The sequence below is a fragment of the Eumetopias jubatus genome, unplaced genomic scaffold, assembly GCF_037043125.1.
Source record: "Eumetopias jubatus isolate StellerSeaLion01/CBP00866 unplaced genomic scaffold, mEumJub1_p1.0 scaffold_8, whole genome shotgun sequence".
NCBI classification, from domain to species: Eukaryota; Metazoa; Chordata; class Mammalia; order Carnivora; family Otariidae; genus Eumetopias; species Eumetopias jubatus.
In genome coordinates this window covers 105066142-105078944 of record NW_028274814.1, presented here as the reverse complement: position 1 = coordinate 105078944, position 12803 = coordinate 105066142, and the positions used below count along the sequence as shown (strand labels likewise).

General features: G+C 38.4%; 1 protein-coding gene across 2 annotated transcripts in view; it reads right to left on the bottom strand.

The window, feature by feature from the left end:
• Window positions 1–12803, bottom strand: part of ACSS3 (acyl-CoA synthetase short chain family member 3) — a 145846-nt gene that overhangs the window by 29553 nt on the left and 103490 nt on the right. For both annotated transcript variants that reach the window (XM_028105411.2, XM_028105412.2), the window contains one exon: window positions 2636–2731. In XM_028105411.2, coding sequence (XP_027961212.1) covers window positions 2636–2731 — 96 coding nt within the window. The remainder of the gene's footprint in view (window positions 1–2635; window positions 2732–12803) is intronic.

The window sequence follows — 12803 nt, the reverse complement described above, 5'->3', positions numbered from 1 at the left end:
CATGTTTCCTATATCCAACCCCCAAAATTGTAGCTTCACAGGCATCTTTTAATTTCTATGAGACCGTGAACATATAACTATGCTAACATGTCTCACAAAAAATTAAAAGAGCACATGCTTTGATTCTTAACAAGATCATGAATTTTCCCTCAGAACCTCCCTTAAGTAAAGACATTGCATTTCAAACATGCTGTTAATTTCATAATCCATGTTTATATCCACTTCAACATGGCCTTCTATTCTACCACAAACATTAAAAATATATGCAGCTTTTCAAAAATTAAAGGAAACACATCAAGTTCTAAAATACACCAAAAAATATTTCAAGCAATATAAATAAGGTATTTAAGCCTGGGAAACCCCTTCTTCTGATTTAAAGCTTAATATCCACTTCTGAGCCTTCAAGATCCATTTAATTCCCAAATATTATCCCAGTACTTTCTGTTAAAATACACTGTTAAAATCCTGAAGATTTTAGGAGGTCGAAGCTTGAATCCACATTCAGTAACCCCTAGTGCAAGCTGGAAATGAGGATATATCATCATGTTTTAAGCTCTAATTGATCCTTTATGTGGCTTCATCCATCCAGGTTGTTCTACTGAGCGAGGCTACGAGAAAAGAAGGACACTGTCCCCAGAAAAAAGTTAATCGTTCCTTTCTTTGTGGTCCCAGAGCACTTTGTTTTAAAGTTCTATTCTGACAATTAGTAGTGGTATAAATATTCCTCTCACAAGACTAGAAGGTCATTAAGGTTGGAGGTCATGCCTCACTAATGCTTGCGTCCCCAAATCTCAGTACAGTAGCCAATTTACTCTGCTCCCCTGTACAAGTATTACACCCTCAATTTCTCTAGATAAAAAATGGGAGTGATTCTTTTCTCAGTGTTGTTACAAGAATTACCTGAAGAAAAAGGTGACAAGCTTGTGTTAAGGTACTCAATGAATGTGAAACTGTTACATCGCATTGAATATTTTTCACACACAAAAAATGGTTTTCTTTCCTTTCCCAAGTGGATACTGCTTTTTTATTATACTACTGAATACTACATTATGCTTCTGAATCTCTGACTAACCACAAAACATAAAAATCATGAGTCATAAAGTCACCACTTCCTTGGTTATAGATACTTTAGTTCTAACGTTTAACCTACACTGTCTGTCAGCCAAGGAGAAATTTCTGTACTGAAATTTCATGAGGCATCAAAGCTTAACTCTTTCTTATAGCTCAGTATAAAAATACCAAAAGGGAAATGTATTTAACATCTCCCACAAACATCAGCCCCTAAAAATGGCTCAACACAAAGCAATTTTTCCAATAAAAGGAGCAAGGATGACAGAACCGTTCAAAGTGAAGATTTCACTAAAGCTGGGTTCACCTTCCCATGCTTGGAAAAGTCACTGACTTCACAGAATATCTATTTCTGCCCTAAAAAAAAAAAAAATCTAAAGTTTCTTTTTACAAATACATCTGAGAGGCAAGTCAAATGATCCACGTTTCCTTAACTAATCACTGTCCTAGAAAGAAAAGACAGTATTTTTATGTCAGGGAGGCAGAGGATATATATTTTATATATTCTCTATATTTTAGAATTTACATGCAAATAGAAACTATATGTTGGAACCGTTTTCTGTCTCCCAAAGATGGGTTTTCCTCATAAGTCTATTAAGCTAAATTGTGTGACCTTATGCATATAAAATAACTTCTGTTCTTCATATTCCCTGAAACAGCAGCACACGACTAGCTAAGACTTAGTTCAGTCTGGTTACTGGCGAGTGCTTGTGTTAATGCTTCAGTGTGTTACATCATGACCCTATGAAGCATGGGGAATTATTATTCCCATTTAGAAAGAAGGAAATCGAATTTCTGAAAAGTTAGGTGACTTGTATAAGTTATGCAACTAGCAAGTGGAGCCCATGGGATATTACTGAACTGTTATAGCCACTACCAGCAATCTATAGCAAATACTTAAAATATATTATATCCCATTGTCACATACCACCAGCATGGATGAAGTGATTTTTCTATTTAGAATCTTTACTTTTTATTTATTTTGAATCTTTACCTTTTATACTTATCTTTGGCCAACAAGGTTCAGAAGCCTTATCATCACTCCTAAATTAAACGGTAGCATATATATAATGGGAAACACTGCAACTTTTGTAGCAAAAACACACAAAGAAACAAACAAAATGAAACGTTGTCTATAGGAGCAATCAGCCGTATTACCTCAAGAAAGTGATTCAGTCTCTCCGGGCACCAGTTAACTCATCTTTAGAATGGTAATGATACCTCTGAATTAAATACAATTCATCATTAAATGAAATGATGTATGCAAAGTACTCTGCACCTAGCAAGGATTCCATACATATTAATTTCACAGCCATATCCTTAATGTACCTTATAAATACTATTTTCTTGGTTATGACAGCCATTTAGAACATGTCCTTGGAAGTCAACAATCTTATTTTTGATCCAATTGACTAATAACAAAATTAAGGCATTTATTTATAGTACAAAGTATTCATTCAATCAAATACTTTTAAGCACCTACTGTGCAGTTTGATTCGCATTAGACATGGAAAAATATCAAATGTATTAACCTTGCATATTCCAAATAATCAGGGTCATTTCTCACCATTGTATCCTGGAACACTTTTTCCTGCTTGTCCTGGAGGAGGTGTTTTAGAATTACCTAATCCAATGCATGATGCCGTAATTGGGGATCCAGTCTCTGGAGAAATAAATATTATTTATCATTTAATATTTAAACTCGAGATCATGATGTTTCTTCGATGTATGCCCTGCCCCCTACCCCCAAGTTTGTCATAGACTTTAACTGCACGAGGAAGAGATGAGGAGTGGAAATGTATTCTTTAAAAATGAAAAAAAGATCCAGTAATCGATACCAGATCCAACAGTTTTAAAACCTAAGGACACAAATTGAGAATAATGTATAGAGTAACACTTCTAAAGAAAAGAGAGGTCTCTCTAATGTTCTTGGTTATGAATCAACAGGCATGAAAAATACAGAATTATGTGGCTGTGAGAATTTTGCAACACGTGATAAAAACTCAAAGATCTTTAGAAAAGTGCTCTCTCTTAATTCACCTAAAGATTTTTATCATGGTAAGTAATAGCTACGTGCAAGATATTTGTTATTTATGGCTTAATTTCTGGAATAAATAACCCAAGGATTTGGGGGAATATATGAACAATATCAACTCTAATTTTGAAAGAACTACAGCTACCTAGAGAGCTTGCATCTACAGCTGAACTTAACAATGCTCTATCAAATTGCTCTCAGTCTGTTGTCCCTGGGCTCCTAGAAGGCAGGAAGACAGGGCAAGCAGGCAGGAAGGGAAGAAGGAAGGAAAGAAGGACATTTATGCTATGCTGATTATTTCATCAAGACCAGAGACTTTGCCACAATTAACTTGCACGGATGAACAAACATGATAAAATCATTTTCTCTGTCTCAAATTGTTAATAGTCAGAACAATAGCAGCTATTATATGATAGCCGTACATTCTGAAAGTGATTATTTTTATGGACAAATGCATTTGTTATTATGGGTGAACACAAGTTTGGGGTTGGCATAATCTTTTAAATACGAGATTTGCATGTGTGGAGGAGCACAGTAAGAGGTACTAACTGAAAAGTTTTGGAACTAGTGGCTTAATATTATACACACAAACATACAGTATGTATACCCAAGGGATTAACTGCCAAACCAAATGGATCCAAAGTAATCCAAAAAATTAAAAAAACATCTATCTTCCTAAGGACTCAGAATGTATTCTTTCCACTATGGCTTCTACCATAACTTATCATACATGTATATCACTTTAGGATGGTGGGAAGAATTTATTACTCTTCTTTACTTTCCAGAGTAGTTCAGTTTATTATTCACATTTTATGGATGGTGGTTCAGCTGGCATCAATAACGGAAGATGGACTCTGGAGCATGAAAACACAGTTCCTAAGTCACAGTCCAGTGCTTAAGATGCTAAGCGATATGGTCACCACTGAGGAGAAGCAGCAAGTCACCAGAGCAGACATTTCTGATGTTAACAAAGAACTTTCAAATGGCTTCATACCATGACAAATGTTTCAAATGTGTTCATACCATGACAAAAAATGGACGGGCATTATACAAAATGTCATTCCATCAGTCACGCAATCTCCCTGTCTTCTCTCCCTACAGCACAAGCAAAGCAGGGAAGGAAACCCCCATATTCGGAAAGGTTAGCAACATTTTCCCCTTTGCCTTTTTAAAAATGTCTCAGTAATGACTCAGCTGTCCTCCAAACTGACAGAGACAAGAGCGGTGTGGTACCGGGAAGCAACCCCCTGTCGAGTTTCAGTGAGGAGCTTAAAGGAAGGTGTGCTGACAGAGGAAGGTGACTACAGCCACAGAAGCTACTAGGACACAGGACACAGGGAGATGTCCCCCTTATGATGCTTCTGTTCCCCCTCACGCCCTGGGCGGGGGAAGCAACTGCTAAAGCACATCTTCTGTGTTCAAAGTGTGTCTCATCAGGTTTAGTTTATCACCAGTGGCACTCCAATCATTTCAAGTTCAAACTCTCTACATTTCTTAACACCATGAAGCCTCTCAGCAACGTGTCAACAGATGGCTCTAGAACCTACAAACGAACCTTCCGGAAGATGGCTTCAGGACCTGCTGTCTGAAAGAGAGACAAACACAAAACCACCACAACGAAACTCTAACTGCACTCTGCTGCATCTCATGTCCCTGTGGATTCTTAGGAAAGATGCGGGCACTCTGTTCTTCCTCTAACACTGGGAGAAAGGAGGTATGGGAAGAGGAAGCGAGAACAAAACCTCGTCTTACGCAAAGACACAGGAATGAGTTAGTGACGTGGTCAGCTTCTACTGCCTGCATCTTTGTATAGTGATTACATAGTTACCATCTTTGCACCCTCAGCTGTTTTGTTATAATTAATGATTGTAAGACATATGAACAGCACGTTCTTCTACATGATTACTTTGACTGAATTTTAATGGCAATAAAAAGGATTATCCAGTAGTAGACAAGTAGACAATATAAGTCATTCGGGTATCTCGCTGACTTTATATTCATTTGGGGGTTTGGAAAAAGAACTGTTGGTAGTGACATGTAAAAGATACATTCAGGCGAAATGACAGTTCCTCGGCTCCACAAGGGAGCCATAGTTAGGACCAAAGTGGGATGAGAACTTTGGTTTTCTCTCTTTATATCTCTGAACATCCTGAGACCCAAAGAATGTACTGATCCACCTGCACGGCAAGTGCATGCCTGTGTGCTCACACATCCATGTGCTCACACATTCACGCACAAGGATCACAACCACCCCGGCTCTCAGGCTGGTCCATGTGCAGAATAGGCTTCTGGCTGGGACAAGCCCTCAGGCATACTGCCGGCCTTAACCAAACTTCTAAGGATTCCCAAAGCCCCACTGCAAATATGTTCTAAAATCATCTGCTTCACACTGTCCAGGCTATAATTAACCGGCTAGCAGTTATCTAGGGAGATGGGAAATCCGGATGTCACCCTGTGACCGGGAAATAGGTGCAAACTAGAACATTCTCTCTGAAGAACAGAATTGGATGGTTCATTTGGAGAAATCTTTCCAAAGATACCTAATCTTAGAAAGAGACACCCAGGAAGAATATGGCAGGGAACTGAAGCTTGTGAAGAATGCATTATTTTGGTACATTTATATTCATACTGCATTAACGGCGAATGCAGACACTTCACTTTACTGTCTCTCTACCTCATTGCATTAGTGAACTGTTACGTAAAGGAATTTTCCTTAAAACTGCTAACTCTAAAGGAAGAAAAGGAATGAAAATGAATATACTTTTTTTTTTCAAATATGAATTATGCTGTGTACTATGCTAAGTGCTTTTTGTTTATATTATGCGTTTAATCCAACTACATAGGGAGACAGGGAGAAAAGGGAATAGTCTTCTTACAAATGAAAACTACTAAGGACTAACCTAGAAAATTTAAACCATTTGCACTGGTTTGCATAGTTCTTACAGACAAGGAGAAGAATGAAATAGACAAGTGTACCACTTGTGAGGTTCTTAGGGAGAATACAGAGGGCTGAAGAGAAATCGCCCAGACTGTGTCTCAGAGGAAGAAAAATCCTACCAACAGAGAGTGAGCCCGGTCTCTCATATTCGCAAATGGAGGTACTGGTGGGACATATCCCTTATTAGCAAATATTTACTGAGCAGCTATTACATGATAGGTGCTCTCATTAGAACTGGGGATAGAAGAGTAAACAAAAGTGACCACAATTCCTACGGTCAAGGAGCTCACATTCTAGTTGGAAAGACAAACAATAAAAAACATAAATAAACCATATGGCATGTTAAAGAGTGATGAGCACTAAGAAAATTTTTAAAAACATAGACAGGGAATGAGATGTGATGGGGAAGAATTGCAATTTTTGACCGGGGGGCCAGAAAGTCCTCCCTGAGAAGGCAACATCTGAGTAAAGACCTGAAACGAGTGAGGACCTATGTCACATGACATCTAAGGACAAAGAATCCACGAGAAAGGAACCACAACTGCAATGGTCCTGAGGTAAGCTTATTCCTGGAGTGTTTCAGGAATAGTTAGGCAGCTGGTGTTACTGAAGCAGAATAAATGAGGAAAGTATTAACAGGAAATAAGCTCAGATAGGTAGTGAGGAAACAGATCATTTAAAACTACTTTGAAGTCCTTGTAAGACCTTAAGCTTTCGGTCTGAGTGATCCTGCAAGCTAATGAGGGCTTTTGAACAAAAGGTTAATGAAGCACAACAATGCACATAAAATTTATGTAAATATTTGTACAACATCCATTGTCTGCAATCAGGTTTATTTTAGTTGGGGTTTTGAGAGAGATGTGTATGAGAAAATTCATGGACAGACAGAGGCTGTATTAGAATAGTTGTTTCATATTGAGATTTCTGTGGCTTCCTGAACATGAAGAACATGAGAATTTATTCTCAGATGAGAATTCACTAGACTAGCAGAAAGACTAGGGTGCAAGGGAGACAGATTGCCCACAAAAGCCAAAGACAATCATTTTTGTTACATAAGTGTTAGTGTGTGTATAGATCAACACAACATTTCTCAAAGGCAATGTGGCAATTATAAAAGTCCTTAAAAATGTACATACTCTTTAACCCAGTTGTACCACGTTAAGGGATATATATATATATAAAGGAATATTTGTAGGAGTTCACAAACATTAAGCATCAAGGATATTTATCACAGTATTGTTTATATTAATGTTTAGAAGACTGTCCAAAAATAGAGAATATTCCATATTAAGAATTATGCATAGCTATTCAAACAACATAGAAAAATGTCTGATAGGAAATAATTCTCACAAAATATTGTTTAGAAAATCTGTAAAACAGAATGCATAATATGATTCTTTTTTGTAAATACTATGCGTTGAACAAAAATAGGTATCCTGGCAAGATACACATGAAAATATAGGCAGAAGTTATTTATGAATGGCGAGCAAAGGGGAAATTATGTTGAAAAATTCAGAAGGCTACATCCACAACTTTGAAATTTACCCACGGTGGAGATTAAGGATGACTGCAATTTATTTGAGCCTCATCCTCCTGAAAGGTGGGACCTATGTCCTCTCTATTGGAATCTGGGCCACTTTTTGATGACACTGAGAGAAAAGAGTGGAAGTGATTCTTTGTTTCCAGGCACAGGCCTGAAGAGTTTTAGATCACTATCTCTGGAACCTCTGAGCCACCATGTAAAATGGCCCATTATTCTGAATCTTCCACACTAAAAATGCCACTTGCAGGCATTCACACCAACAGTCCTGACTGACTCCAACCTTCCAGCCATTCCAAGCATGAGAGTGAAGTTATCTTGACCCACCAGATCAGTCCATTCACCACTATTTATTGTCTGAGTTGTCTCAATCAACAGTCCATGGAAACAAACAAACAAACAAACTAGTACATGGAGCATAAAACCCCTGCTGATCATTGCCCATAACACACACCCATGAAACCATGATACATGGATGTTGTTTTAAGCTGCTAGGTTTGGGGGTTTTTTGTTTGTTTGTTTGTTTTTGCACAGCAATAAACACTTGGAACACTCGCCACTAAAAATATTATAAAATCTTTCAAAAAAGAACTAGTGTAATTCTCAAAAAAAAATGTGCATATAATTATCTGAAAACTCTCTCCTAACCAGCTGTTGAAATTAGGCTCTTCCTAGGTGCTTGAGAACCATTTGAATGAGCAGGACCAAACACAGTCTAGTCCCTGACATTTTGTGCTCGAGAAATGTTTGCTGACTAGTAAATACATATTTCTTACAGGGGTTTAGGCTCCAGTTCCCATTACTGAGGTCAGGGTTCTTAAAAAATAAATAGCTAATCACAGAATAATGCAATCCTAAAATGAATCAGGGAGTGGGAGAATAGAGGATTCAGAAGAGAAAAAGCTGTATCTTACCATTATAATTCTGTTCCAACATTTTCTTATCCCAAGAATGATATTCAAAGGTCAGTCCTTCAATACATATTTATGGAATTCTCTGAAAGGCATTTCTTTTAATGAGAAGGCAGTGTTAAGGGTGGAAAGACATGCCAAACAGAAATAGCAGCATGTTCAAAGGTTGAGAAGATAGACCATCAAGGGACTGACAGCAAGTTATTCAGCATAGCAAAGCTCAGGGCAATTGGGTGGCTAAGAGAGAACAGAACAAGAGACAAAGTGAGAGAGATGAGCAGAGGCAGATCATGAAGTGTCTTCTGTGCCATGGTAAGAAATGTGGATATCATTCCGGGAACAAGGAGAGACACGGGGTTTTAGCAGAAGTGATTTGCTCAGAATTGCATGGTAGAAAAATCCCTTCAGTTGCAAACTGGAGCACTAAGCTGAGGATCCCATCCAGAGCAAGAAGTCAGTTTGATGCTGGTGGTCTGATGAGGGTGAGTGAGCAGAAGTGGAAGATGAGACCAAATCTGAGTTATGCTCAGAGTCAGAGGGTCTTGGTGATTGTCTGGGTATGGAGAAAGAGCAAGAGGGAGAGGTCCAGGACCACCCCAGGATTTTGGCTCAGACATGAAAGGCAACGTGGAAAGAAGAGTAGATGTGAGTGTGGGTTAAGAAGAACACAGTGGCAGGTTCACAGAGCCCAACTCTGTTGATAAGAGCTCCTGTCGCATCTGAAAATCTGCTATTCTGCACACTGTGGTTCTAGAAACACTACATTTAAGCAATATAGATTTAGAAGTTGGTGGCCCATGCAGAGAGCTGAAGTCCTGGAAATCAATCAATTCAGCAGCCTGGTACCGCTGAGTCATATTAATCACAGCATCATGATGGGCATAAAAGCAATTTGTAGAGAAACCATTCTCTCCACCTCTGAATCTATACAGTGCGCTATAAATAACTTGAATGGTGGTAGCAGAAAGAAAGCAGAACAGTGAGATGTACACTGGTGAAAGAAAATCAATTCAATCTTTGTGTTCATGAGATGGTACGATTACTGTTTAAAATACTTAATTCAAAGCCGCCTAACTTTTTGTGCTGGAAGCAGACCATTAATTTGAGCTGTGGTCTTATCCTTCCTCCTTACGAGCTCCTTCCTGCCTCTAGTGGTGGGAAAACTCATAAATAACCTGCAGTTGAGTTAGATAAGAAATGTTGAATTAATGAAGGCATAAGATAGGACATAAAATAGGAGGACTCTGGACAACACAGAGCAAGGAGAGTTCCAATTCTAATCTTAACTAGCTGGCTGACTCTAAGAAATTAAACTATGATTACTTTTTCTCATGTATAAATTGAGCTCTTATGTTCCAAGTTTTCTTGAGTCTGGATTACCTACAGGCCAGGAGGCTAAAGATGGTCTTTATATTCGTGAAGGGTGATTCATAGAAAGGAAAGGAAAAGGAAAAACTTTATTGAGTGTTACGATCGGCCGGGAAGTCAGCTGCATTGCTTGACATATTTCACTTCATTTCAAGCTTTCTACAAGCCCATGAGATAAAGTGCAAGCAGAAGATCAAGGACTTGCCCATGGCTATCGGGTCAGTGGCTGAATCAGGATTTAAAGGCCATCCTGTTAGGATTCCACAACACTTTCCACTACCTACATTGATTGCTTTTCCAAGGAGAATAGGCATCTGTGGTTTTTGAAACCAGAACTGACAGCAAACGAGTTAATTGGGAACTATTTGGGGGGGGGGTCAATGGACCCACAGTACAGGGGTTTACATGCAGGAAAGAGAAATTTCCAGACAGTAAGGTTTATCAATGGAGGGTTTAGGAACTCTTTTTTTCTTATAAAGATCTACAAAAACATAACAGATTTTCACCTTTCAAGAGTGGATTAAATGTGATTCTTGCCAAAGGTTGGAGGATTAGAATAGACATTTCAAAGACCAAACCAACTTTATGTTATTAATCGATTTCCCAGTGTTCAGTCTTCTGTGAAAACATTATCACTAATACAATAATGAGTACAAATAAATATTCTAAAAAGCAGTTATACATATCCACACTACTTCATGTAATCGTATTTGAAAAAAAAAACAACTTGATGATCTTTCTACATTATCATGCTGTAAAGAGGACAATGTCTGATTCAATGGCTGTTATTTGACTTGGGAGATTCAGTTTCAGATGGATTAACAATTTGTAAACAGTTATTCCCTTTCAAAAAGAAAAGCCTCATCAAGCTTGCCTTACATTTGACAAGAGATTATTCCTTCCACAATTCAAATTCACGTAGCTTACCTCTAAGCCCCTGCTTCTCAAATGATCAGTAAAAATTACCCACCTTAAACTAATGAAGATTGCTCTAAATGAGAAAAAAAAAATACCGTTGCCAGGCAACAAAGATGACGTCAGGACTTTTTTCTCAGCAGATGGATACTGTCGGCATCGCTAGCTGAACATTGCTGAGATGCCACTGCATCCATAAAACTGTTCTTTCCCCAATCATAACTTCTCATGCTAAACTATGTAAAATGTCTTCCCCATGAATTAGAAAAAAGAGGTGAGTTTATTTTTGACCACTGCATTGAAAAAAGCAAAAAGGCAGCAGACAGAAGTGATTCATTCACATCACTAAAGACTCTGCATCCTACTATTTGAAAGTGGCATGGGGTCTACCCTGGACAGCGCAGGTCATGGGGCGAAGGCATTGTCAGTGCAGCCCAATTCAACCCAGCATTCTGAATTCTACAGTGTGCATTTCGAGAGTTTAGTGCAATGCATTGTCTTTGAAAATACAGGCCTGTACTTTAACGAAGCTATACCACTCGGACTTGGACATTAAGTAAAACCCAAAAGCCAGGAATAACAAAGAGTTAGAAAGCAAACACAGGAAGGCATCATCTGTACATAGGTGTATTTCACTCCAAGATCTGCAGCCGGGGAGTGTTGGCTAGTGACTATTGGCTCCCAAGCTACAGAGAATAGCTTGTAAATAATTGAAGATAGCATCTTCAAGGTAAGTGACCAAGAAGACGCTTTCCTCACTGTCACGTTACCCATATAGAGCTTCTTATGCCTTAGTCCTAGAAAAGCATTTTGCAGCAAAATATACAAGATTTTGCATGGGGCAAACTACATTCAAGTTATAAGAAAGTCACACATTTCGCACATAGTTTCAAAATGTTTTTTAAAAAGGCAGAAATAACAATCATAAAGCTTCCAATGTTGAATTCCAAAGATGAAGAAAATCCCCTACTATGGATTAAATTTATTTTTGACTGTCACATTAGACTGACACATTAGAATCTCTCGGCAAAAAAGTGTACCAACATATGCACAAGAGTAGAATGTCTGAGAAAGTGGGGGTAACAAAGGAAGAGGGTGATCCGGAGAAACAAGTGGCTTAAACTCTGATACCCTCCATATCAAATCCTCAAATGTTGGCTATGTGTTTCACAATTAGCCTAGCTGGGAGGAATGAGATGGTACTATATTTGAACCTGTACCATTTCCCACAGAGATCCCTGCTCAGGGTAATTGTTCTTAAACTGTAATTAATTATTCAATTTTGTGGATTTGATTTTTGTAAAGAAAATACATTGCTGTCTTTAAAGAAGTCCTGGGCTACTGGATCTTGTCCAGATAAACCCAAGGATATGGACTGAATTTGGTCAGCCTAACCAGTTTCTGTGGTTAAAGCTGTTGTCCAAGTTGTCTGTTCTTAAAAGTACATCCTACCAAATTGTGCAAAAATAAGGATTACCACGTCAAGTAGCCTTGACACATATTAATAATATGGTATTAGGGTTCTGTGTACTTTTTTTTTTTAAGATTTTATTTATTTATTTATTTATTTATTTGACAGAGAGAGAACACAAGCAAGGGGAGCGGCAGGCAGAGGGAGAGGGAGAAGCAGGTTTCCTGCCAAGCAGGGACCCCGATGTGGGGCTCAATCCCAGGACCCCAGGATCACAACCCGAGCCGAAGGCAGCCGCCTAACCGACTGAGCCACGCAGGCGCGCTGATTCTGTGTACTTTTAAGATCAATGATTTTGGTTTAAGAACTGGCATGAGTGAAGTTTGCTGGAGGATTTGGAACCACTTTAATAAAATCCAGAATTATCAGGCTCCTCAAAGAAGGAGGATTTTGGCTATATATAGAATAGAGTGACTTCAGAACTGGCAATTGCAATTAAAACTGTAGCAGTTCAATCAAACAGAGACAAAAATACTGTGATTACTCTAAGACATAAGAACTCAGCAAAGATGGCTCAAGGCAGATAAAGAAAGATCAGTAACTTAAGTTGTCACCAA